Source organism: Pristis pectinata, chromosome 20 (genome assembly GCF_009764475.1).
Source record: "Pristis pectinata isolate sPriPec2 chromosome 20, sPriPec2.1.pri, whole genome shotgun sequence".
Lineage (NCBI taxonomy): Eukaryota > Metazoa > Chordata > Chondrichthyes > Rhinopristiformes > Pristidae > Pristis > Pristis pectinata.
The window spans coordinates 26,718,629-26,741,717 of NC_067424.1; the positions used below are offsets into that span (position 1 = coordinate 26,718,629).

The 23,089-nt window shown below is 38.2% G+C and overlaps 1 protein-coding gene across 1 annotated transcript in view; it reads right to left on the minus strand.

Moving 5' to 3' along the window:
- LOC127580862 (protein phosphatase 1 regulatory subunit 12B-like) overlaps positions 1–23,089 on the minus strand; it is a 188,362-nt gene that overhangs the window by 83,826 nt on the left and 81,447 nt on the right. The window contains 9 exon segments of the mRNA XM_052034817.1: positions 4,285–4,431; positions 5,519–5,613; positions 6,586–6,798; positions 9,225–9,340; positions 11,842–11,996; positions 14,310–14,389; positions 17,302–17,376; positions 19,649–19,793; positions 21,278–21,437. Coding sequence (XP_051890777.1) covers positions 4,285–4,431; positions 5,519–5,613; positions 6,586–6,798; positions 9,225–9,340; positions 11,842–11,996; positions 14,310–14,389; positions 17,302–17,376; positions 19,649–19,793; positions 21,278–21,437 — 1,186 coding nt within the window.

A 23,089-nucleotide genomic window follows, 5' to 3' on the forward strand; every position in this document is an offset into this window, starting at 1 on the left:
AACCTTCTGAGTCAACAGTGCTCCCAACCTTGCCCAAGATGACTACATGTTGTGAATGAGTAAGAGAAAGTCCAATCCTGTATCCACCATGGGGTATCTACTGATATGATCCCAGACTTCAAGGGCTGATAACGTTACCAACTCCCCTTCCCACCTAGTACAGCTCTATTATGTCATTTTCCTAACCCTATAAACTTTGTTTCCAAACAATCACTGTAAAAACTACATGGTCCCTTTCATCTTACTTCTTAAGCTACGATAGAGAAGGGCAGATAATGCTGAATACATTATTTTTGAATTTAAATTAAAAGAAAATGCTGGAGATACTCAGGTCAGGCAGTATCTGCAAAGAGTGTTTCAGGGCAATGGCCTTTCATTAGAAGTGGGAAAAGAGAGAAATATAAAAAGTTGCAGAGAAAGCAGTGAGGGGTGGAAAGAAAACCAACTGTGTGTGATAGGGTGTTTGGTATTTTGTTGACACCAGGGCTGCCACTAAATTATTAAACAAGTTAATATCACCACTGGCCACCAAGATTCACCAAACCCTGAGACTGACACCAAAATGTTTCTGATGACACAAACATTTTAGTGTCAGTCCAGGAGACTGATGACACAACTACCATCTCCTTTCAGACAACATCACATGTTAAAGCTACGGAATAACAATTGTAAGTCTGGGGTACATGCATTTAGCAGATGATAAATGAACTCCAAACTTACCAGAAAAGGATAAAAAGAAAACAAAGTGTGAAATACAAGCTGAAATTGTTAAACTCAGCGTTAAGTTCAGAAGGCTGTACTGTGCCAAGTCATAAGATAAGGTGCTGCTCCATGTTCAAGGTTCAAGAATTAAAATGATGGATAACCTTCTTCACTGTCTATGATACCACATAATTTAATATCATCCCACAAACTTACTAACCATGCCTTATAAATGTACATCCAAATCATTTATATCAATAACAATGATTCCAGCACCGACCACTGTAGCACACCATTGGTTACAGATCTTCAGTCTGAGAAACAACCTTCAAGACAGTTATGAATCTAATTGGCTCTCTCTCTCCACATTCCATGCAATCTAAAGTTATACAATGGAACTGCTGGGCTTCAAGTATAGTCTGCTTACCTACTTTGACCCAAAAATGTTTTAAGGCGTGACAGCAAGACAGTGCATTTTACTTATGCACCTTAGTGACCTCTCAAGAACCCAACATGAACACACAGCTCCATGACAGAAATGGAATGGAACACCAAATGGTGACAAACACTAATGGCTCCTCAATGAAGAAGGCAATTAGTGAGAAAGTCATTTTCATGTCAAAATAAAGTACAAAAAATCAGAGTGGAGCTGAAAATCAAGTCAACAGACAAATTAGAGTGAATTTTGTAAAGCAAGATTTCAACCAGCCATTTTCATTTACACTTACTCTCCCTCACACACACCTTTTAAGACATTCAAAAATAATTCACCTACCTAATATAGCCCTTTAAGCAGACACTAATTGGTGCAAGAGATATCAGCATTTTAAGCCAATGCATGAAGAGCACTTTTCAGTGAATCAGAAATCACCATGACATGAATAAATGCAAGTATCAGTCAATATTACAAAAATTGATATTACTTGAAATCACTTTACAATATAACAGAAAACAAGCTGTTGGAGGAAGTCAGTGGGTCAACCACCCCCACCCCCAACTTGCCATCTGTCCTTTACACAGTCAGTTCTGATGTAGGGTCTCAACCCAAAACATCAACTTTCCCTTTGCCTCCACAGTTGCTGCCTGACCCACTGAGTTCTTCGGGAGGCTGTTTTTTTTAAACTCCAGATTTCAGCATCTGTAGTGTCATATCTCCATTTTACAACAGAGCAGACTGAGAAAAGCTGCTACAGGAAAATTTTCCAAATTATGCAATATTTTATATAAATGTGCTGAGGAAGACTTCTGTTGCCTTCATCATCAAGGTTAAACTATAATTTATTGTTAAAATCCCACAGGGTCCCAATTCAGATTTTAAATCATATCGCTTATGATCCTACCTATTACAAGCTTGTAAAAATACACTGCCTAAAAACAGCAGGATAAGATTTGAGAAAATTATAATGAGAGGAGATAAAGAAGCTATACCAAAAACAAAAAACATTGGACATGTTCTTCAGTACTTGTTTATGTCATTAAATACCAGAAAACATAAGAAAGCACATCTTTCATATTGGTCTTACCTGCCCTGGTAGATGATTGCTGTGGGATCAATATTACTTAAGGTGGAAGAGGAAGAGAAAGATGATGGTATTTCAGCTGGGTTGCTGACCAACAGCAGAGGTAAAATGTTGCTGTAGAAACAGCTAAGATGACTGAGGTGGTGATGGGAATGACAGAAATGGAGGAACTGTTCAAGTCATCTTTTCATTTACCAAGCGAGGCACTGGTAACAATCGAAATACAAAAGTGGGTAATGATAGAAACTATACTACACCATTTATGGACTTGCATTTCACTTGTTACTTATCCCTTTGCCCTCGATTTTCCCTTACTAAGCTCCAAATCCTCAACACCCAAAGTTTGCTGCCTACATCTAATTCTCTTTTTGGACTACCCCTTCGCTGTGCTTTCCAAGAACCATTTGTTTCCTGGCTGAAAAGCTAGGACATGATAAGTTAGCAAGTAAATTTGACAAATTTTCCCATCCCTCTGTCATTAACTATATGACAAATTGTGAAGCTTGCCCTTTGAAGAAAGCAGAGTTGGCTAGCTTAAACACTCGAGCAGAATTCCTGGCCTCTTCTTGCAAGTACCAGAGCGTAAAGTATTTCCAGTTACGTGGCAACATAATTAGTTATTTATAGTAATTGTCATAGAAGAAAATGCTGAATTGATGACTCCATTATGAATATTTATTTCACAAAAAAGTGTCACCAGATAGATGTCCTTTCCCAAAAATGCAATTCTTCAGAATAGTCGCAGAAACTGGAATGCTGCTGAGAAACTCTCCAAATATTATCCCTCAGTGATAATAAATGTAAATGGTAGATTTTGTCAAACATTATTTTTGAGCATAAAGTATTTCATTTCAGTACAGAATTAATTGCTTAAGGGGGCTTGTTCTGAATTCAATACAGAGCACTTCAACAACTGTTCAGCAATTTTATTCAGTAAATAATTAAGATCCCAAAATTCCAAGTTTTGATAGCTGTGCTCAGTTTGATCTTAAGTATGATCTCAATAGTGGAAATATTTTTTGGGTTCTCCCTCCTGGATGCCATCACTCAATTTTTTTGACAATGTTTTTAACACTGCAAAACAAATTTTTAAAAAATGCCTGAAATACAAAACTAAAGAACTAGTAAAAAAAAAGTATAAGATTCAAATATTCAACAATATTTGCTTATTAAAGTTCATAGATGAACACACCAATGATGCTAGTTTAAAAGAAAGATCAATGTTTGGAGGAGGCAAGGGCTAAAATGGTAAAGAAAAAAATCAGCAAGGACTTAAAGCTAATCTTTTGTTTAAAAACAGCTAGTTATGATGGGGGGGGGGGGGGGCACTCATTACTCCTCCAACCTCCTTTCTAAATACTCCTAAGTATGGTCAATGTATCCAATCATGGACTCAACCTCATCTATTATAATGTAATTGGTAACCCATTTGTTTATCACTTAAAATCACGTATTACTTCCTTTGTTTTTTTTTAATTGACCTGCATTAATGTACAATTCAGCCAGTTAATCTGGATTCAATCCCATTCCTGTTATTAGCCAACTTCAGATGTTATATTGGAACACTCACTCACTGAAAGGACAAGCAATTCAAGAGTCGCCATAACAAGGAGCTAAAGCACATAACAAAACTCCTCCATTGTCTCAAACTAACTCATGACACTACATCCCTATAGAAACTTTAATGGTATTAATGGTGTAATTGGGCAGCACGGGCTCACTGGGCTGGAGGGGCCTGTTACCGTGCTATATAAATAAACTTTAAAGTTAGCATTTTAAAATTTCTATCAGCTAAAGCATACCCAAGGCTAAATTCTTTTTGAACTTTTTTTTTGCTATTAGAGCATAAAAGACCAATTTATAGAGAGCCCAGAAAAAAATAGAGAATCTTGGCCACTTTCACTCAATATATTTGGCAAAAACCAATGTCAAAATATCTAAGATACAAAATTGATCAACCGAATTGATGATTCACAATTTTGACAAAATAACTGATGATTAAAAATTAACTTTGCATATCACGTTGTACTTAATCTGCATATAAAATGTTGTTCTTGCTCACCTTCGCTGATACAAAGGCGTTGTGTTAGCAGTTGATACATTTACAGACATGCCACCTTCACTTCCCACGTGATTTGCATCTTTTAAGTCATCCCTCCATGGTCGTCTTGTATAAGAACCACTACGTACCAGGCTAGCTGCAGATTCCCTTTGAATGCAATAAAAGTGATCCGACTTAAGTTACAATATGTATCTAACACTATCACTGAGCAAACAAAACTGGACAAAGTAATAGTAACATATGCCTGGCACTTCACAAAAACTTCAAAAGTTTCTACTTTATCCTCTTCCTTATTGAAAAAAAGACTTAACGTTCAAACAAACAATAGTCCATTGCTAACTAGCAAAGTTGCAAACTGTGCAAATTATACTCCCAAACTACAAGCAAAGCTAGTATCTTAAGCAAAGTGAAAGCATTCTAATCTTGGAAGATTAAATTTTTAAAAAATAAGGAAAGAAAGCCACTCCATTACTTTATTAGCACTGGACACTTGTCCAGTTTGGAGCCAGACTTGACCCAGACTATGCACTGGGTTCAAGTGAGATTGTACACATTTTCCGGTAAAGTATTTAGGTTTGGTCAGGTCAGGCTGTGCCATGCCAGCCCAGCTCAGTAAACTATCAAGATCAGGATGATTTTCTTACTATTACCACATTATTCTTGATCTATAGCAAAGTATCACAGCCCAGCAAGTCTTTATTTTCCACATTTTTGTAAACATTGGGTCAGATTAAATCAGGTATGAAAGCCATTACAAGTGCACTGGCTGGGGTCAAGTTCGGATTATCTGTGGTCAAATTGAGTTCAGGTCAGGTTTAATATTATATTCTAGCAGAACTCTATAATTCAATTAGTAAAATAAAGAGCATTCTCCTTTCTCCCCCCTCCCGTCGGGCAGAAGATAAAAGGCTTGAGTGTATGTACCACCAGGGAGACAGCGTTATCTCACTGTTATCAGACTCCTGAATGGACCTCTCATGCACTAAAAGATAAAATCTTGATCTCCCAATTTATCTCGTTGTGGCCCTTGTGCTTCATTTGTCTACCTGCACTGCATTTTCTCTGTAACCGTAACACTATATTCTGCATTGTTTTCCTTTTTACTACCTCGATGTACTTAACTATGGATTAATCTGTCTGGAAGGTATGCAAACTAAAGCTTTTCACTGTATCTTGATACACACAACAATAATAAACCAATTCCAATTCTACAATTGAAATACTAAGAACTTACCTATTTTCTTTTTCTTCAATATCTGATGTGCTATGCAATCTTCTGCTAGGGATTGTTGGTGCAACGTATACAAGTCTAGTTTTAGTATCTTTGTCCTGAATAATATAAACAAAAAGATTGGAAGTTATGTCCTCAAAGTTGGCACATGCCTTTAGTGCATTAGTAGCTCCTGTTCACTGCTATGTGAGAACTCAGTTGTCATGTGCAAAGTAAAACAAATAAAGACCGTATTATAAATTTTTGTTTATTTTAAACTCATCTTGCAATACTTCATGAAACAGTGGAATATTTGGGTTTGCATCCAGAGAAAGAAGCAACTACCCCAATCCCCACCACTTCATTTTTCTCATCCAGATGCCAAAATTGATATTGATGGGAATCCAAAGTGGAATTTTTCTGTGCCTAGCTTGTCACCCAAAGGAATGTTAGAGATGAGTAGAAAGCAGGGGTTAGGGGTCCAATCTGAATGCCACTTGCAACATTCCCAAAACACAGGAACAGGGCTTGGTGCAACTGGTATTCAGATTGCTATTGTTAAACACTGGCATTTGCAGCTCTTATGTGTTACAGTCATGGTGGACTCAGGGCAGGCCAGTGCCAAATAAACACTAAATACAAATTGGTTGAAGTCACTGAATGTTCAATGCATATTCTCTGCCTGATGCCATGGGAATGCTACAAATATAGCAGAATCTTTTAGGATTGAAAAATGAACGAACTGAAAAGCAAAACTTGAGAGCAATCTCTTAAGTATATGTAATAATGCTCTTTCATGTTACCAAAAAAATGCCCAATTTCAGGTTGCAAATAGTAAGACACCCATCCAAAATCATGTAGGGAACAAGTCATATTGAAGGTCACTTCTAATTTCTCAGTAAATCACCTGCCCATCTGCTGAGATTGCAATGTGATTTTAGATTAATATTTCGTATTGGAGAAGAGCCTGACAAACAATAGCCACCTGAAAATGTAACATTCAAATGCAGTATTACTTTGCAGTTTCTAATAGAGAAACAAATTCCTTAAGCATCCTGCAAAAAGACTGGAATCGATCATCAAAAATGCACCTTTTCCCGGTTATCAAATATGGTTGAAAGACGGGGACTTGAAGCTGACCGGATGATCCCAAAAGAGTCCTTTTCTTTCAATGTTTGGGAACTGCTGATTTCAGTCAGTGCATCATGGCTCCCAGTTTTCCTCAACCCCAGTCTCCAGGAAGCTGGAGATTCATCCTTTCCTTCTTCATCTTTGCTAGCAGATTTAATGAAAGGGCTAATGATCTGTAACAAGATAAATGCTAATTACACAAATTTTACAAATCAATTTTTTTTTTGTTTTACACATCAAAAGCAGCTGTAGTTCATAGCTAATTTTGTTCTTCTAATTTTACTTTTCCTAATCTTGACACAATATGCAACCTATATTAAAATATCTTAAATAATTAAAGAAAATGTCACAAGCAGCCAGTTTCAAATATCATAAAAATAAATTCTGAAGCCACAATTGAAAAGCACAATATATTCAAATTCTTCAAACTAATCTTCAAATTATATCAAATCAGGCTCATAAGACATATATTTTATCTCAGGTTTTCTTACCAAGGTCAAACAATTAAAAGATGTAACATCTTGGAGATGTGAAGAGGTTTTAGCTCATCCAATGTCTTTGCTTCATTTACATGGTACTCTCAAATTCCTACATAACCAAACCCAACTACAATTCCTTCTAACTCAATGTTCTCAGATTCATATTTAACAGAGATCACCCTAAATTTGGATTATCTATTGCACTGTAACAATGGTTTCCAAACTCTTACAGTTTATGCACAGCCTTAATATGTTTCCCCTAAAATAAATTATTCACCAATAGCACAAAACTTCACTTTTTGTTCTGAACCAATGCCTCATCAGAAATGGCTAAAAATAAAGAAAAATTGTCAACTACCACTAATCTATGATATGAAATAAAAAGACATTTTTAAATTTACAGGAAAAACATGAAGGAGAAATAAATGAAACAGCAAAGTGCCAAGTTATCAAGGGGGGCCTGAACAAGTCATTTTTTCAAGTTAACTGTAATTTCTTAATAGAATTCAAAAAGAAGTTTTTATGATTGTGCAAGACACCAGTGATGATCATTTTCAAAACCTCAGACAATACCCCAGGGACGAGAGGACTTGCAGGTTATGAAGTGGCTGAAGAGGCCAAAACAGAATGCATAGACTCTGCCACAAGTGGGGCTGGAGGTGCTTGGTGGGGCAGGCAGGTAGGTCATAAGGGGAGTGGTACACTCCTTTTGCCTTTTTTCACTGGGCTTCCATGTGCTCCCCTAGGAACAAAAGGTTCTCAATACCATCACTGAGCCCCCTGCTCCACATTGAACAGTCCTACACCAGATTCCCATGAGTTGGCTATATAGTTATACTTTCTCAAGGAATCCTTGAGATCATTCAAGCATTTCTTCTGTCCCAGTAATTTCCTGCTCTGCTGGAGGTCAGAGTAGAATACCTGTTTTAGAACTCTGATGTCAGATATGGGAAAAATGTGACCATCCATTGGAGATGCCAGACTGCGATTAGAGCCTCATTGCTGGGGATACTGGTGTGGGAGACTACACTGACATTGATTTACTTATCCTATTAATAGGTCATGAGATTTTAGAGTGATAGCTTTAGTGGCATCTCCCCAGTGCTTTGATGTACCCACTGTAGACTGCTCATTTTTTTAATATAAAATAGCATTTTCAAGATTTACACAATTGTTAGCTAATGCTCGATTTTAAATACAAAACATTCTTCTGCTTCAAGCAGTAACAGCTCTTTCAAAAATCAATAAGAATCAGCTTCAAATGGAATACTCTAATGGGCAACCCAAGAAATTTGAACCACTTTAGTTAACTGGACTTTTGAGAAGCTGGCATAAAAATATTGTCCACTAGAGTTAAAACTCAGTTCTTGTTAGTGGGAAGAGTTAAAAAAAAATTAAATAAAATTTTCAGACTCAAGCCAGAGAAAAAAAATGCTGAAAAGGCAGCTTTAAGCAAGATGTCAATTAATCACCACATAAAAGCTCCTTTGTTAAAATAAAACCCTATTTAACTATTAGATAATTAAGCTATCTAATTTAAGTATAAAAATATGCTTTAATCTTTTCTGACACTCCAGTACGAACTCCAAGATGTAATGATGCACACTTGTTATAGTTATAGAGCATTACTGAGACTGACAGTACATGGAAACTGTCTTAACATTGTACCACGATCATTGTTGGGTTTTTGTTTAGTGAAATTAAATGCTAATTCATCCCTTCTGATTTGCTCTCTGCTGCATCTCTTCAAATATATGGAATTCATTCAAATACAATGACGAAAAGGTCGCAGCCAATGTTATAATTAATCACATTGTTGATAATCTATTCCACCCCAAACTGAGTTTAAGCCTTCACCTCAACAAAAACTGTCTATTTTTCACTTGGATTAACACACTCCACTTTTGATCTTTCTTCAGCTCAAATACAGCTCAAGCCAACATCTGTGCAAGCGTAGACCATTTTTAATGCTTTGCTCCCTAGTGCATTCATAAATAAATCCGTTCCAATATCCATGACCGTTACCTTCATGAAAAAAATCTTCCAAATCACTCAACTATTCCCTTTGTTTTACAAACTACAGTACCAGAGCAATAAAAAGTACCATAACTGTATTTTACCTTTCTTGTTGTAGTTGGAGCTGTGTATCGAGTGGACTGCCCTGTTGTGGATAGGTGAGAGATACTGCTGTTCAATTTGCTGTTTATACTGTTTTTGATAGAAGACTTTGATTTATCTGTACAAAAAGAAGTTTCTAAATTATTTTGAAAAATAGTCAATTCTGAGAAATAATTGATCTTACAATTTCAAACTTTGAAAATATGAATTAACAGAAAAAAAATCAGTACAGCTTTACAATCTCCACATTCCTTTCTAGAAATGAATGAAAATTTGGAAGCTTCATGAAATTGGTTCTTGGATTAAAAAAGTAGATTAGCTCAAACACAAAGATGGAATATAAAATAAATTGCAAATTATCTGACCTAAAATAGTTCAAATCATATTGACATTTACTCAGCATTGAGTTTCTGATCCCATCCCTCTTCAATACAAAATACTGCACTTCATTGTACTGCACACTTTCTCATAGGCTGCTTAAATCAATATCCAAGCATCCATCCAGGTTAGATTACTTTCAATGCTCTTCTGCTGGCCTCCAATCCTTCAACTTCAACTCATCCAAAATCACTTCCCAAATCAGGTACCCAGCTGCTAAAATAACTACAAGAACTGGTCTTACACACGATAAGGGAGCAGTGTGCTTGTTGTGATAAACGCCACTTTCAACAACTGGCAGGAAAGTTTCCCAAGAGATAAGACATATTGAATTACAGAAAACCTTTTGGAAAGTTTTGCACATAAATGAACAGAAGCAACCCAGGAATGTAATTTCCCCCCCCCCCCCCCAAGGCACATAACCCTTTTCTCCTCAACCCACTGCTGTTAGAGGACTTTTGAGAATACTGGTGGGGTTTTTCCCCCACAGTATTAAGGAAGAAACCCTAAGTCTTAAATAATTTTTCCCCAAAACAGTTTCACATCTTTCTGCTCAGAAATTATGAGCAGAATGCAGTTAATGCACAACAATAATCAGTTACCCTGATGTATTGATACAAGGTAAAGAGTTGTTGAAATTAGGATTCCAAAACCAGGCTTCCAAGTCTTATTTGACTACCTCAATACGGGATTGAAGAGAAGAACGTTGCAGCAAATTTGTTCTACCTATGATAATCACACCATATAATGAGAAACTTATTCATTGAATTTTCCAGTGAACAGTCACTGGTTCAAAAAAAGCTTCCACATGTCAACACTGACATGAGAGACATTTAGCTGTCTAACTAATCAAACACTGGGGAGTGACATTAGTCTGCCTTATGTCAAGATTCAGACCAGGGAATGCATAAAGATTAACATAATATTAAAAACACCGACAAACAATCTAGGTTACTAAACTGTTTCATAAGCAAGATCCAGACAAATACTACTCCTCAAATTAAAAATATTCAACTACCTAGCTTTGCTTTTCTAATTAAAAGTATCAATGCACTGCCACCAACCACAGATTTTCTGTGATTGCCAAGAATGTTATTAACTGTAAACTGTTTATTCTATACACCATACTTAAAGCCAGAGCAACTGAGATTGAGAATTTACAAGTTTATAATTCATAATTTTAATCCCAATTCCATTATTATCATCATTCTTGCTATCTGGAAATTAAATAATCAACGTTGTTCTAATGTAAGCATAATCATAATTTATGGAATAAATTGATGTTTGGCGAAGCTTGATAACCCCCATGTAAAACACAAGTACAATTTGTATTTGAACAATATTTAAAAGGCACCTTGTATTTTAGTTGTAATCACGTGTTTATTAAAAAGTCATGAATAGTTTTGACTGCTGATGATTGAGACACACCTGGAAATGTTTTAATAAAAATAAACATCATGCATCACTTAAAAAGCCAATCACAAGAATAGTGCAGCTAGTAATATTGCTCTGACCCGGAGTTCAATGATGCAAGCACAAAGCAAAAAAGTTATAGTTCATGATTCACCAACTCTGATCAATTTCTTCCAAATTGGAAAGACAATCAAGTTGTTAGCTAAATTGAAATATTATATACAGAACTACTAAGTTTTCTCAGTGCAAAGTAGTGGCAAGTTTTGGGACACCTGCACAAATCCCAAGCATAGAGTCCAAGCTTCACTGGTGACTTCCAGATGCATCCCATGGCTGTTGAAAACCCATTTATACTTTGGGGAATCTGTCCAAATCCTACACTAGGTTGTTGGGATTAAAAGGGTAATGGCAAAACAAGGAAAGAATAACATGTGTTACTTGTGCTTAATTTTTTTTTAATTATTTACATTTTTAGTGCCTTCAATCTCTTTAAAATGATTGTTAGTATTTATTCCATTTTTAAACAGTGAAAAATGACAGATTTGACAGATTAATAATACTCCATAAAATTACTTTTTACAGAGCAGTTTGCTGGGATTTATATTTTATTATTTTCAACTATAATTTGCTCTAATAAATTTCAATAATGTGAGCACATACAATAAAAGTTGTACAAGTTGCCATTAAGTGAGCCTTCATATAAAGCTGCTCAGTCCTACAAAGATACAACTGAATTTGGAACATCAAATCTTAGTATTTGTTTCAAACTTCTTGTACGTTCTTAACACATTTTCCACTAGTTAAAATTTCATCCACTGTTCAGCTTACCTGCATCTATCTCTGATTCAGAATCCGATTCATCATTATCTTCCTCAGAACTGGAGCTGCTAGATTCGTCTTTTTTACTCTCCTCATCAACTTTCTCTCGTTCCAGTGATTTACGTTTAGCTTCCTTTTCTTCCTCAGAAAGTAGACTCTCTTTACTGCAACAATAATGACAATTTTCTTTACTTCTTCAGATTACTTTAAATGGTTGGCTTTATATCATTACCGTGAGATTAACAAGAATGCTTAACAGTCAGTATTGTAACTATCGTTAGAGGAAAATTTGTTTTAAAATCTGAGTTCTGCAGCAACATTTTTCTGCAAAAAGCTGAACTCCATCATGGGAGGAGCAACAACAGCTCACATTAACGCCCCTTCCAAAACTGCAAATTCAGATGAGAACAATGGATCCAACCAATGCCTTGTCTTCATAGCCAGTATTCTGATGCATATTGCATCCACTTCCTTGTAATGACCCTTACTAAATGTTTAATGTCAATTTTATTGTGGAAGTAAAAGCTCAGGGGAAAAAAAAGACAGCAAACATTGGTAAATGTGGTATAGATAAACAAGCAGCAGATTTAAAACAAAATTCAGAACAATTGGATTCTGGATCAGCCTGACTGAGGTAAAATATAATCAAACGAGTAATGAAGACCAACAATTAACCACACCAAAGGCACCACATCAATGGAATCTATAAGCACTTCCAAGAAGTCTGGTACCTACTTACAGGTGCTACACCAAACAAATTTGCAAAGCTTTTGATCTGGAAAATGTTCTCAGTTTTAGCTGAGCCAGATGGTACACCTTGCAGAAGTAGGGTATCTTGCATAAACACAGAAGACCTCTTCTCATCGTCTCAAGCAGGTGCAACCAGAAAGGTTACAAAAATACCCAGTGAATTTTGCAAACCCAATAAAATTTTTTCAATGGTATTCAAGAAAACGTTGCTTTCTAGAACGTGCATTATGGTTGATTATGTCAAGAGATGAACAAGCTGCATTGCTATGCCATTGTTTTGTCAGCTTTCTCATCAATCTCACCTTTTCAAAGATAAACCCTCACAGGTCTAGAAATTGTGTAAACCTACTCTGATGTCCAGTTTCTCCCGAGACTTTGATCACCAGAGAGCAATTAGTATCACCTGTAAGTTACAGGCTTTTGGTGACCTTTCCCATGAGGAGTCCCAGCACAAGAAATATGGCCATAGAGCTGAATATCAAATTACATGGGAACATAACTGAGGTTTATAAGACAGTGTTCTCAATTAGATACGACTTAATTGAGACATGCTCTCATTTCAACCTTTCTAAAGTTGAGCAAAACTACAGTGAAAAATAGTAGGGAATCATAAATCTGTTTTATATTAGATGGCAAGGGAACATTCATATTAAAGATATCCACATAACTTGTTTATTTGATTAGTTTCAACTTCAAATATCAAATCAAAGTCAGCATACTGGGGGCCTCAATCTATCCAAAATAATCATGTGGTTGGAAGGGTGGCAAGGGAAAAAAACAAAAGGTCCTAAACTATTTTCAGAATTGGTCCTCCTTTGAACACCTCTGGCAAGCTACAACTACCAAACAACCATCACTTGAGCAAGCCAATTGTGGGAGGGTAAGCAGAGTTATCGAATCAGAATCATTCAGCATAGAAACAGGACAATTCAGATGTTGAATATACATACAAAGGAGGGGATTAAACAATTATAGAAAGGGAAAAGAAAACAGCTGAGAACTGGGTTGAGGAGATTCTTTTTTGGATCTTCTTCTTGGCCCAGCAAGATTATTCCCATTACAAAAAAAAACAAAGGAATGCTAGCAGTTATGCAAGGAGAGCACTCCATACTTCATGCAACCGTGGTCTGCGAGTCTCATCACCATGCCTCAATCATTCTCGAATCTGAAGAGTTACCATAAAGTGTACCAGACAGGTCCTAGGTCTCAATTTGGCAGAGGTGCTGCCTTGACATGCTGATGGTGTGCACTTTGTTTTCAGGCAAGAAACGGGCAAGAGATTAAAAATCACCTCATGCTTATTGGGTTTATTCCACCCAATAAAAGTAAACTATTAAACTTTTCCAATGTGAGGAGTAATGTAATAAGGTTAATTGGAAGCTTGTGCATTGTGTAAATTTTTAATATCAATCAAGACTGTAAAACTTATAATTCCAAGCTGGAAGAAGTCAGTAAGTTTATACTAAGCCACTAATGTCAAATTTGTCATTAAATTTTTAAGAAGCCTGGGATAAATGCTGGCAACATTTTGATGATTAACATTTGCTTCTATCAACTTCCACCTCCAGGAATGCAGGTATAACAAAAACTGTAGAAAGTCTTCCAAAAATTATAGATATAATGGAAATCCAACATTAAATTGATGCAGACTTTCAAAAATCTCAAAAGGCAAAAAATTACCAATAGTTGCTCACAGAAAATGGAGCAATTGTCATTGTTTCAAGTACCTCAAATGCTTGGGTTGCAGTTTGCAATTTACAGTTGATTCAATAAGTGTTGATCTCACAGCTCGTTTCTCAGTGTGAAGCTATTAAAAAAATACAAATTACAGCATCAGATATATTATGGACCACAAATTCAAACCAATTTTAAATTCTGTAAACAAGCACCAAAAATCAGTTAAGTGCAGTGCTTATTACATTCTCAAGATTGTTTTTGCAGATAGTGAATAATCTTTAAGCAGATATTCATTTTTATTTCATGGGCAAACACACAAGTTAATTTGCACACAACCAACTCTTATTAACAGGTTATTTTAAAAAATGTATTATTTTTTGGATCTGGGCATTGCTGGCCAGGTCAGTATTTATTGACCAACCTTAATCATTCTTGAAAAGCTGGTGATGAGCTGTCCTCTTAAACTACTGCATTCCTTCTGGTGAATGTAATCACACACTGCTGTTAGAGTAGTAGTTTGGGGATTTAGATCCAGTGATGTTGAAGGAACAGCTATACATTTCCAAGTCATGATTGTCTGCAACTTGGAGGGGAACATGCTGGTGGTGTGCCCATGACCTGAAACCCTTATCCTTTTAAGTGATAGATATCCTGGGGTTTTGAAGACGAGATCACAAAGTACCCCCAGTGAATAACCGTAACACATTTTGTAGATGTTACTCACTGCACACTGATGGTGGAGGGAATGAATGTTATGGTGGACAGAGCACCAAAGCAGGCTCCTTTGCCCTACGGAGTGTTGAGCTTCTTGAACATTTCTGGGGATGCACTCATTTAGGCAAGCAGAGAGTATATCATTGAACTTCTGCCTTGTATTTGAGGGAAAGGCTTGGGAGTGTCAGGAAGCAAGTCCGAACTGCTTTTGTAGCCACGGTACTTATGTGGCTGGTCCATTTGAGTTTCTGAGTACTGCTGGTCTTCAGGATGTTAAGTTAAGTGATTTAGTGATGGTATGCCATTGAACATCCAGCATAGGTGATTGGACTCTTTGTCTAAGATGACAATTGTCTGGCACATCTGTTGCACAAATATTACTTGTGCATGTCCAAATGTGTCTAAGTCTTACTGCCCATAGTTGTGCACTGCTTCATTTTCTGAGCACTTGAATGGAATTGAATACTTCACAATCCTCAGTGGCAAAAAACATTTCTGACCATATGAAGGTCAGTTACTTATTAAGCAGCTGAAGACCGATGGGCCCAGGTCACTACCCTGAGGAACTCCTGCCATGACATCTTGATGATTGAACTCTCGATGGAACCAAAGACTAATAGTAAATTCAAATGGGCCAACAGAACACTTAACAACATTCAGAATCAAAAGTCTGGAGTTCCTCAAATGTGTCAGGAATGGTCCATTCAATAGAAGTTTAAATAACTCAAAGGCAAACATAACATACAAATTCAGCAGATTGTTGCTGGAACATACAAAAAAACTACCACAGTGAAGAGTTTTGAGTGAAAGATATGAGAGAAGCACTGAGGAACATGCTGACTGAGCAGCTAAAATAATATTGCATGTAAAATTATCTTGCTTCTGGTCAAATTGTTGAAAATTCTACTTGTCAGACAGGTTTCAAATTGGGTTCATTTTGCATATAGTTTACAAAGCAAAAATTTTGTTCTGCAACCCAAAACAAGACTATAAAGACAGGCATGCAGAGGTAAAAGTGCTTATTTTTGTTTCAAAAGTACATCAATCACATTGCATAACCATGGCTTGAACTTTTCAGTTTTTAAACTGATATAAATTGGAAAAACATCCCAGTAACTAAAGAAATCTCACGAATGTCCTGGACTTGGAATAAAAATCATTCAACCACACCCCCCCTCCCCCAACCACACACACAATTGAAATTCCTTGCCAGTAATGGTAGAAAAGTACATTGCTTTTTTTAAACTGCTACACATCTTTCAAATAGCACAAAGGACTGCTGACTAATCTTATGGGTCTGTAGGGTTCACTGCTTCATGGCATGACTGTTGGATTTCAGAAGACCCACAAGGTGCATTGCATAAACGTTTAAAAACTCAGCATCAACTTGTGGACCAGTGTAGATATACTACCAGAAACTAAATGAAATCCTGAAGGAAAGAAGGACATCACTCATGAATTAGTTTCGGCAACAGTGCAATTGAGAATATTGAATCTGGTGAACAAAAGCTGTTGAGCTGTTTCACAAGAAAGCCCTACAGCATGAACTCTGCCACACCCTTCCCAGTTTAACAAGTATTTGCCAGAGGTTCTGAAAATGATTTGTGATGTACTACAACTGTGAGACACTATACTTGATCAAAACCCTGTTCTAGCCGTCAGTATCCTGTTTACATTATTTAACGATGAGAAAAATGGGAGGGATACAGGAATAGCTAACATGGAGATTATGCAAGTTTGTAATTCCCTCTCAAGCAACACTGCTTAAAAGCCTCCAAACATTAAAAAGTCAAGGTCTAATGCGTTATGACTGTTCACTGATTCTGCAAGTTACATGAAGCTCTTCTATAATCTGAAATCTACTTACCTTGATTTATGAGATACAAGTGCATGACCCCTGCCACTTCTAAAACAGTGATAAAGGATGGTGTTAACTCTGCTTTTAAGGAGACTGATTTTGTCATCCATGATCATACCCTATTTAAATAATGATTATCACGTATATATTTTAAAGATGCACTTTTCTTAAGAGGTACCAGAGCAAGAGCATGAATTTAGTAATTTTATTAACTATGTACATGTTGTGATTTCAATTTAGCTGCCCTTAGTGATTGAAAATTGATGCATCTGAAGATTTAACAACCAAAACTACTATTGCCACTTTAAAAAATAGTAAAACATTGAATTACCCAAAAAAACTGAAAATTTCAAGCCATTTATGTACAACTCAGCACATAAGTCATTTGAAACAATATTTAGCAACATAGTCAAAATGTTATCATTCCTAAACAGTTAATTGAGGAAGAAAAATACAAATAAATCACTTACAATATTTTGTTTCTTCTGCAGCTCCTCTAAATGCTCAATGATGCTCTCATCAGCCAAGTCGAAAGGAGTCTGTCCCTGGAAATATGATGCGGAAAACCTCACCCAAGGTACCAATTGAGTCAAAAAATTTGAAGTGTTAATACAAAGAATTATGTCTGCAGTTTTCACATAGCTCTCAAAGGTGAACGTGCCAGTAGGAAAACAAAAGTGCTGAAGAATAAACATTTCCTCATTAAAAAGGATAACAGGTGGACAAGGCAGCACCCGATGCTCAAGAATGTCCTTGTGCTGGGTACATTCCCAGCAGATTCCTGTGCAGTTACTGGTTTGAATAAAAATTTGCATTTCAATGGGCTAAAGTTTGCTGCCAATTATGAATAGCCTGCATGTATAGAAAAAAATTCACATCATGTGATGCAGACTTCCTAGTAAGGTGTGAATCCTAAATGCAGAAGCTGTAAAGAGCAGCAAAACCATGAGCGATGTTATGATGTAATATGGGTGGGCCTGAACCATCCCCAATGATGAAACAGATGAGAAGACCGTCAACCAAGCCTACTGCAAGGCTTTTATTTCTGTCAAAGCTGTCACTCAGGAGCCTTTAAAATCAATTATACACATAACAGTACAACTGAGCAACACACTCTTCAGCTCATGTTCCAGGCATCTACATCTCAAATCTCCTTTAAACTTTTCCCCACTCACCCTAAAACCATTCCCTTTAGCATCTGACATTTCCACCCTGGGAAAAGACACTCACCATCTTCCCTTTCTATGCCTCACATAATTTTATACACTTCTATCAGGTCACCCTTCAGCCTACGATGCTCCAGAGAAAACAAGTCCAAGTTTGTCCAACCTCTCCTTGTAGCTGGTACACTCTAATCCAGGTGACATCCTGGTGAACCACGTCTGCACCCTCTCCAAAGCCTTCCTATAGTGTGATGACCAGAATTGCATACAATACTCCAAATGTAGACGAACCAATTATTTTTTTATAACTATACAGCTGCAACATAACTTCCCAACATTTATACTCAGTGCTATGACTGAAAGCAAGTATGCTGTATGCCTTCTTTAACACCCTATCCACTGTGTTGCCACTTTCAAGGAATGATCACAAGGATCCTGCTATTCCCTTTCTTCCCATTTCCTGAATTATCCCTGTTGTCCTTCTTAAACTAAAAGAACAACACTAGCTATTTTCCAGTCTTCTGAGAGTTCATCCATGGCTAAAGGTGATATTAAGATCTCTGTCAATGCCCGTCTCTTCCCTTGCCTCCCTCATTAGCTTGGGATAGATTCTATCAGGCTCTGGCAATGTATTCATCTCAATGTTTTTCAAAAGACCCAACACTATCTCCCACTTAAAATCAACATACCCTGGAAGAATCAACAAATCTGTCCCTGAACGCACGACCAACCATGTCCTTCTTGGTAAATACTGATGTGAAGTACTCATTAAGAACCTTGCCCACTTCTGTCTCCATGTATAAATTCTCTCCTTTATCCTTGAGTGGACCTACCATTTCCCTAGCTTTCCTCTTGCTCTAAAAACTAATATAAAATGCCTTAAGATTCTCCTTAATCCTACGTGCTAAGGAGATTTCATAGCCCTTTTTAGCCCTCTTAACTACCGAAGCTGTTAAATTTATTGAAAAATTAAAATCTACAAACAGCAAAAAACTTCAAGTAAACACGATTGAAGTTTTAAGTTAGCTTTCTCCCTCAGAGCCATTCCCAACCATTCAAAGGGCACTGATTGTTGTGTTCGGCACATGCTCAGCCAGCAGATTGACCAGTTTAAGTGCTGGGAAATTGGGAAAGTTTGAGCTCTGTGTCTGGACTTTATGCATCACCACAAGTGGGGCCTGCCATCAAGGAAGGTCAGTCCACCTAAATTTGCATGGATGCTCCAAACATTTGTAATGCAGGGTAACAGCTTGACAAAGATGTTGGCAGTTCCTAACACATTCTGGCCTATTATTATGGCATTCCAATAAAATTTAAGCAATGTCTTTTTTTCCTCCTACTAGAATGTGTGTCCTCTTTTCTTTGTATGGCCTATAAAAGTTCCCTGAATAGCAAAGGATATTATTCAGTAACTAGACCACCCAGATTCAATCAGTGGTAGCACAGAAAAGGAATCCATTTCCAAATAATCTGAATGGATATATTTAAAGAAAAAAAAAGTTTCTTTTTAGCTCAGTATCTGGCATGAAATAAATGTCAACAGATTTAATCCATATCTAAATAAATATTAATTCACAACATCTTCTGAGATACTAAAAAGTAAGTTTTATAAATGATAGCAGAGTAGCAAAATAGGTTATCAGGTGCAACTGACCACTTTGTTAACAGCATCCATATCAGAAAAATTCTCAATAAGGATTCTACAGGCTTCCTCTTTGCACCAGTGAGCAGCAGCATGAAGTGGTGTCCAGCCATCATTGTCCTTGATATTTACATCATATCCAGCCTGAATTAGGAGCCTTGAAAAATAAAACCAAAAGTATCAAAATCAATTTCAGCTTCTTGTGCCTTCCTCTCCCATTGCCAAATTCTCCCCATTTTCTCTCTTTGGCCTTCTGAAAGCAAAACTCTAAGGAATACCTATGGGCAGTAACATACCTTTATAACAGAAATAGGAAAAGCTGTAATACTAATCAGGTCAGGCTGCATCTGTAGAGAGAGGAACACTTAATGTTTCAGAGAGAGAAGCAATCTTTCAGGTAATCAGCTTGAAGCATTAACCATTGTTTCTCTCTCCATTCATGCTTCTCGACCTGGCTACTTCAAGCATAGAAACAAGGTAGTAGCAGGATTAGGTCATTCAATCCTGCTCCATTATTCAATATAATCATGGCTGATCCTCTACCTTGATATCATATTCCCACTGTCTGCCCATACTCCCCGATGCCTTTTGCATCTAGAAATTTTTCTTCTTAAAAATAGTACGTGTGAAGAAATTTCTCATCAGTTTCAAATCTTTTGCTCTGAAATCAGAGACTATGGCCCCTTGTTCTAGACACCCCAAAGGGAAACATCCTCATCATATCCAGTCTGTCTTATCCTGTCTGAATTTTGTAGGTTTCAACTAGATTCCCCTCTCATTTTTATATGCTCGATTAAATGCAAATCTAGTCGATTTAATCTTTCCATATATGGTAGTCCTGCATTTTGCACAATTTGCAAGAACTTGAGCATTTTCCTTTAAAAGTACATTCTGTGCCAGTCACAATGACGTTCTTTGTGTACAGAGGCTGGAAATCAGTTTGAATTCCAAGAGGTACGGACTGATGAACATAGTCATATCCATATCAAAGCAGGATTTACACTCCCTTATAGTGGTACAGAAATAAATGGCAACACCACTCCAGAAGAAAATATCTTGCACAGCAAAAAATGAACATTTTACCTTTGACTCAGCCATAGCTATCCCACACAATAATATACAGGAAAATGTTCAAATAGAGAATATGGTAACCATGCATTTTGCAGGAAAATTGTTTTGTCAAAAAACAGTAAACAAATTAGTATTTAGTTCTGCAATTATAGACTGAATCACTGAGCTCAATGAAATCTTTGCACTCTTCTCCAATGACTCGTACAGTAAGTCTCTCATCTGCATAGTGAGAGCTGCTTTAAAGAGATAGAGTAGGGACGAACTGAATTTACCGTCTGTACCTATAAAGGAGAAAGGAAAAGCAAAACAACCTGGAATCCTGATAACAAACCAATGACCCTGAATGAAAGGGTGCATGTTGGTACATTAGACAGAGACACCAACATGGACAAAATGACCCCATATCTTCCAGTTTGTCACCTCACTGTAATACTGGCATGTAAACTTTGGCAGCAAACCAAAAACATAGGAAAAGCTGCAGAAAACTTATCAACAGAAAATGACAAAGCATTAACATTAGTACAATTTACTGTGTAATTCATGGTATTTTGTCATCTTTCAATAACTTACTTTAAAACCTCCAAATAGCCTTTTGCAGCAGCCACATGGAGAGCCGTACCTCCTGACTTAGTATTTCTTACATCCTCTATTTTGCCACTATTCAACCATTGCCTGGCATCCTGTAGCATTCTGTGTTCCTCTTCTTTTCTTGCTGCTTCAACATCAATTCCTATAGAGGAAGAATGTCAAAGTTCGAGTAAAAAGTACTTTATGAGAAAAGAGACAAAGTGCTAATTCCAAACACAAAATGCAGCATTTTATAATCCTGCATATTTGGTGCAGTACCTCATTGCATTGTTTAGTCTTTATTCCTCAACAATTAAATAATTATTTCTCCCCCACCCTCCTCAACACAATATTGTATCCTGTAGCGACTCACCGCACCGGCATCGAACCGGCTCCCAACATCGCAAACGTCGGAGGCCCTGATCCAAGATGGCGCCGGGCCCTCCTCCTTCCCCATCGTCGGGCTAGGAAAGCCCGCACGTGGGAAGGTCAGGTGACCCGCACGTGACATCAGCGTGGGAACTGTAGTGCGGGAAGTTTTCGGATATCAAAGGCGCACCGCGCCCCCATCGTTCATGCGACTTCTGATTTCAAACCAGCAACTCTGTCTTCATTTCGTAGTGTGTAGCTAGCCGCTACATTGGTGACCCCGACGGGCCCAAACGTTTTTGGACCCACGATGTCTGCACAACAAGAGGTACAGGCAGTAGCCCTTAAACTGCCCACCTTCTGGACCCTCAGGCCTCGTGTCTGGTTCAACCAGGCCGAGGCCCAGTTCCAGATTCACCAGATCACCAGGGACAACACCAAGTGCTACTACGTGGTGAGCGCCCTCGACCAAGACATCGCAGCCCAGGTCGAGGACTTCATCCAGGTGCCCCCGGAGGAGGAGAAGTACTATAAGTTCAAGACCCTCCTTCTCAAGACTTTCAGCCTTTCCTGACGCAAATGGACCTCCCGCCTCCTCCACCTCGATGGGTTGGGTGACAGACCCCTCTGCGCTCATGAACAAGATGCTGGCCCTGGCAGACGGCCAGAAACCCTGCCTGATGTTTGAGCAGGCCTTCTTGGAGCAATTACCCGATGACATCCACCTGCTCCTGGCGGATGCCGATTTCAGCGACCCCCGGAAGGTGGCTGCCCGGGCAGATATCCTTTGGCAGGCGAAAAAGGAGAACGAGGCGTCTGTTGAGTGCGTTGCCACACCACGTACCCAGCGAACCAGCAGGCCAGACCCAGCAATCGAATGCACCCCACCCGCCACCAGGTCTGAGACACCAACCGACCAATGGTGTTTCTACCACCAGCGGTGGGGCGCTGATGCCCACAGGTGCTGGCTACCATGCGGGTTTCCAGGAAACGCCAGAGCCAGCCACCGCTGATGGCTATGGCAGCTGGCCACCCGGATAGCCTCTTGCATGTGTGGGACAGGCGTTCCGGACATCGTTTCCTGGTGGACACCGGAGCCGAAGTCAGCGTCATGCCTCCCAAAAACCACGAGACTCGCAACCGCACACCAGGACCCGCCCTCAGAGCCGCCAATGGCAGCGCCATGTGGACCATTGGCACCAACTTGGTGCACCTCCAGTCCGGCACCTGCAACTGTACTTGGAAGTTCATCCTGGCCGCCGTCGCGCAACCACTCCTTGGGGCAGACTTCCTTCGCGCCAACAGTGTGCTGGTTGACCTGCGGGGTAAGCGTTTGGTGCATGCCAGGACCTTCCAAACGTTCTTGTTGGGCGAGGCCAAGCTACCGGCCCCACACCTCGACTCCGTCACCACGTCGACCAACGAGTTTGCCAGGGTCCTGGCAGA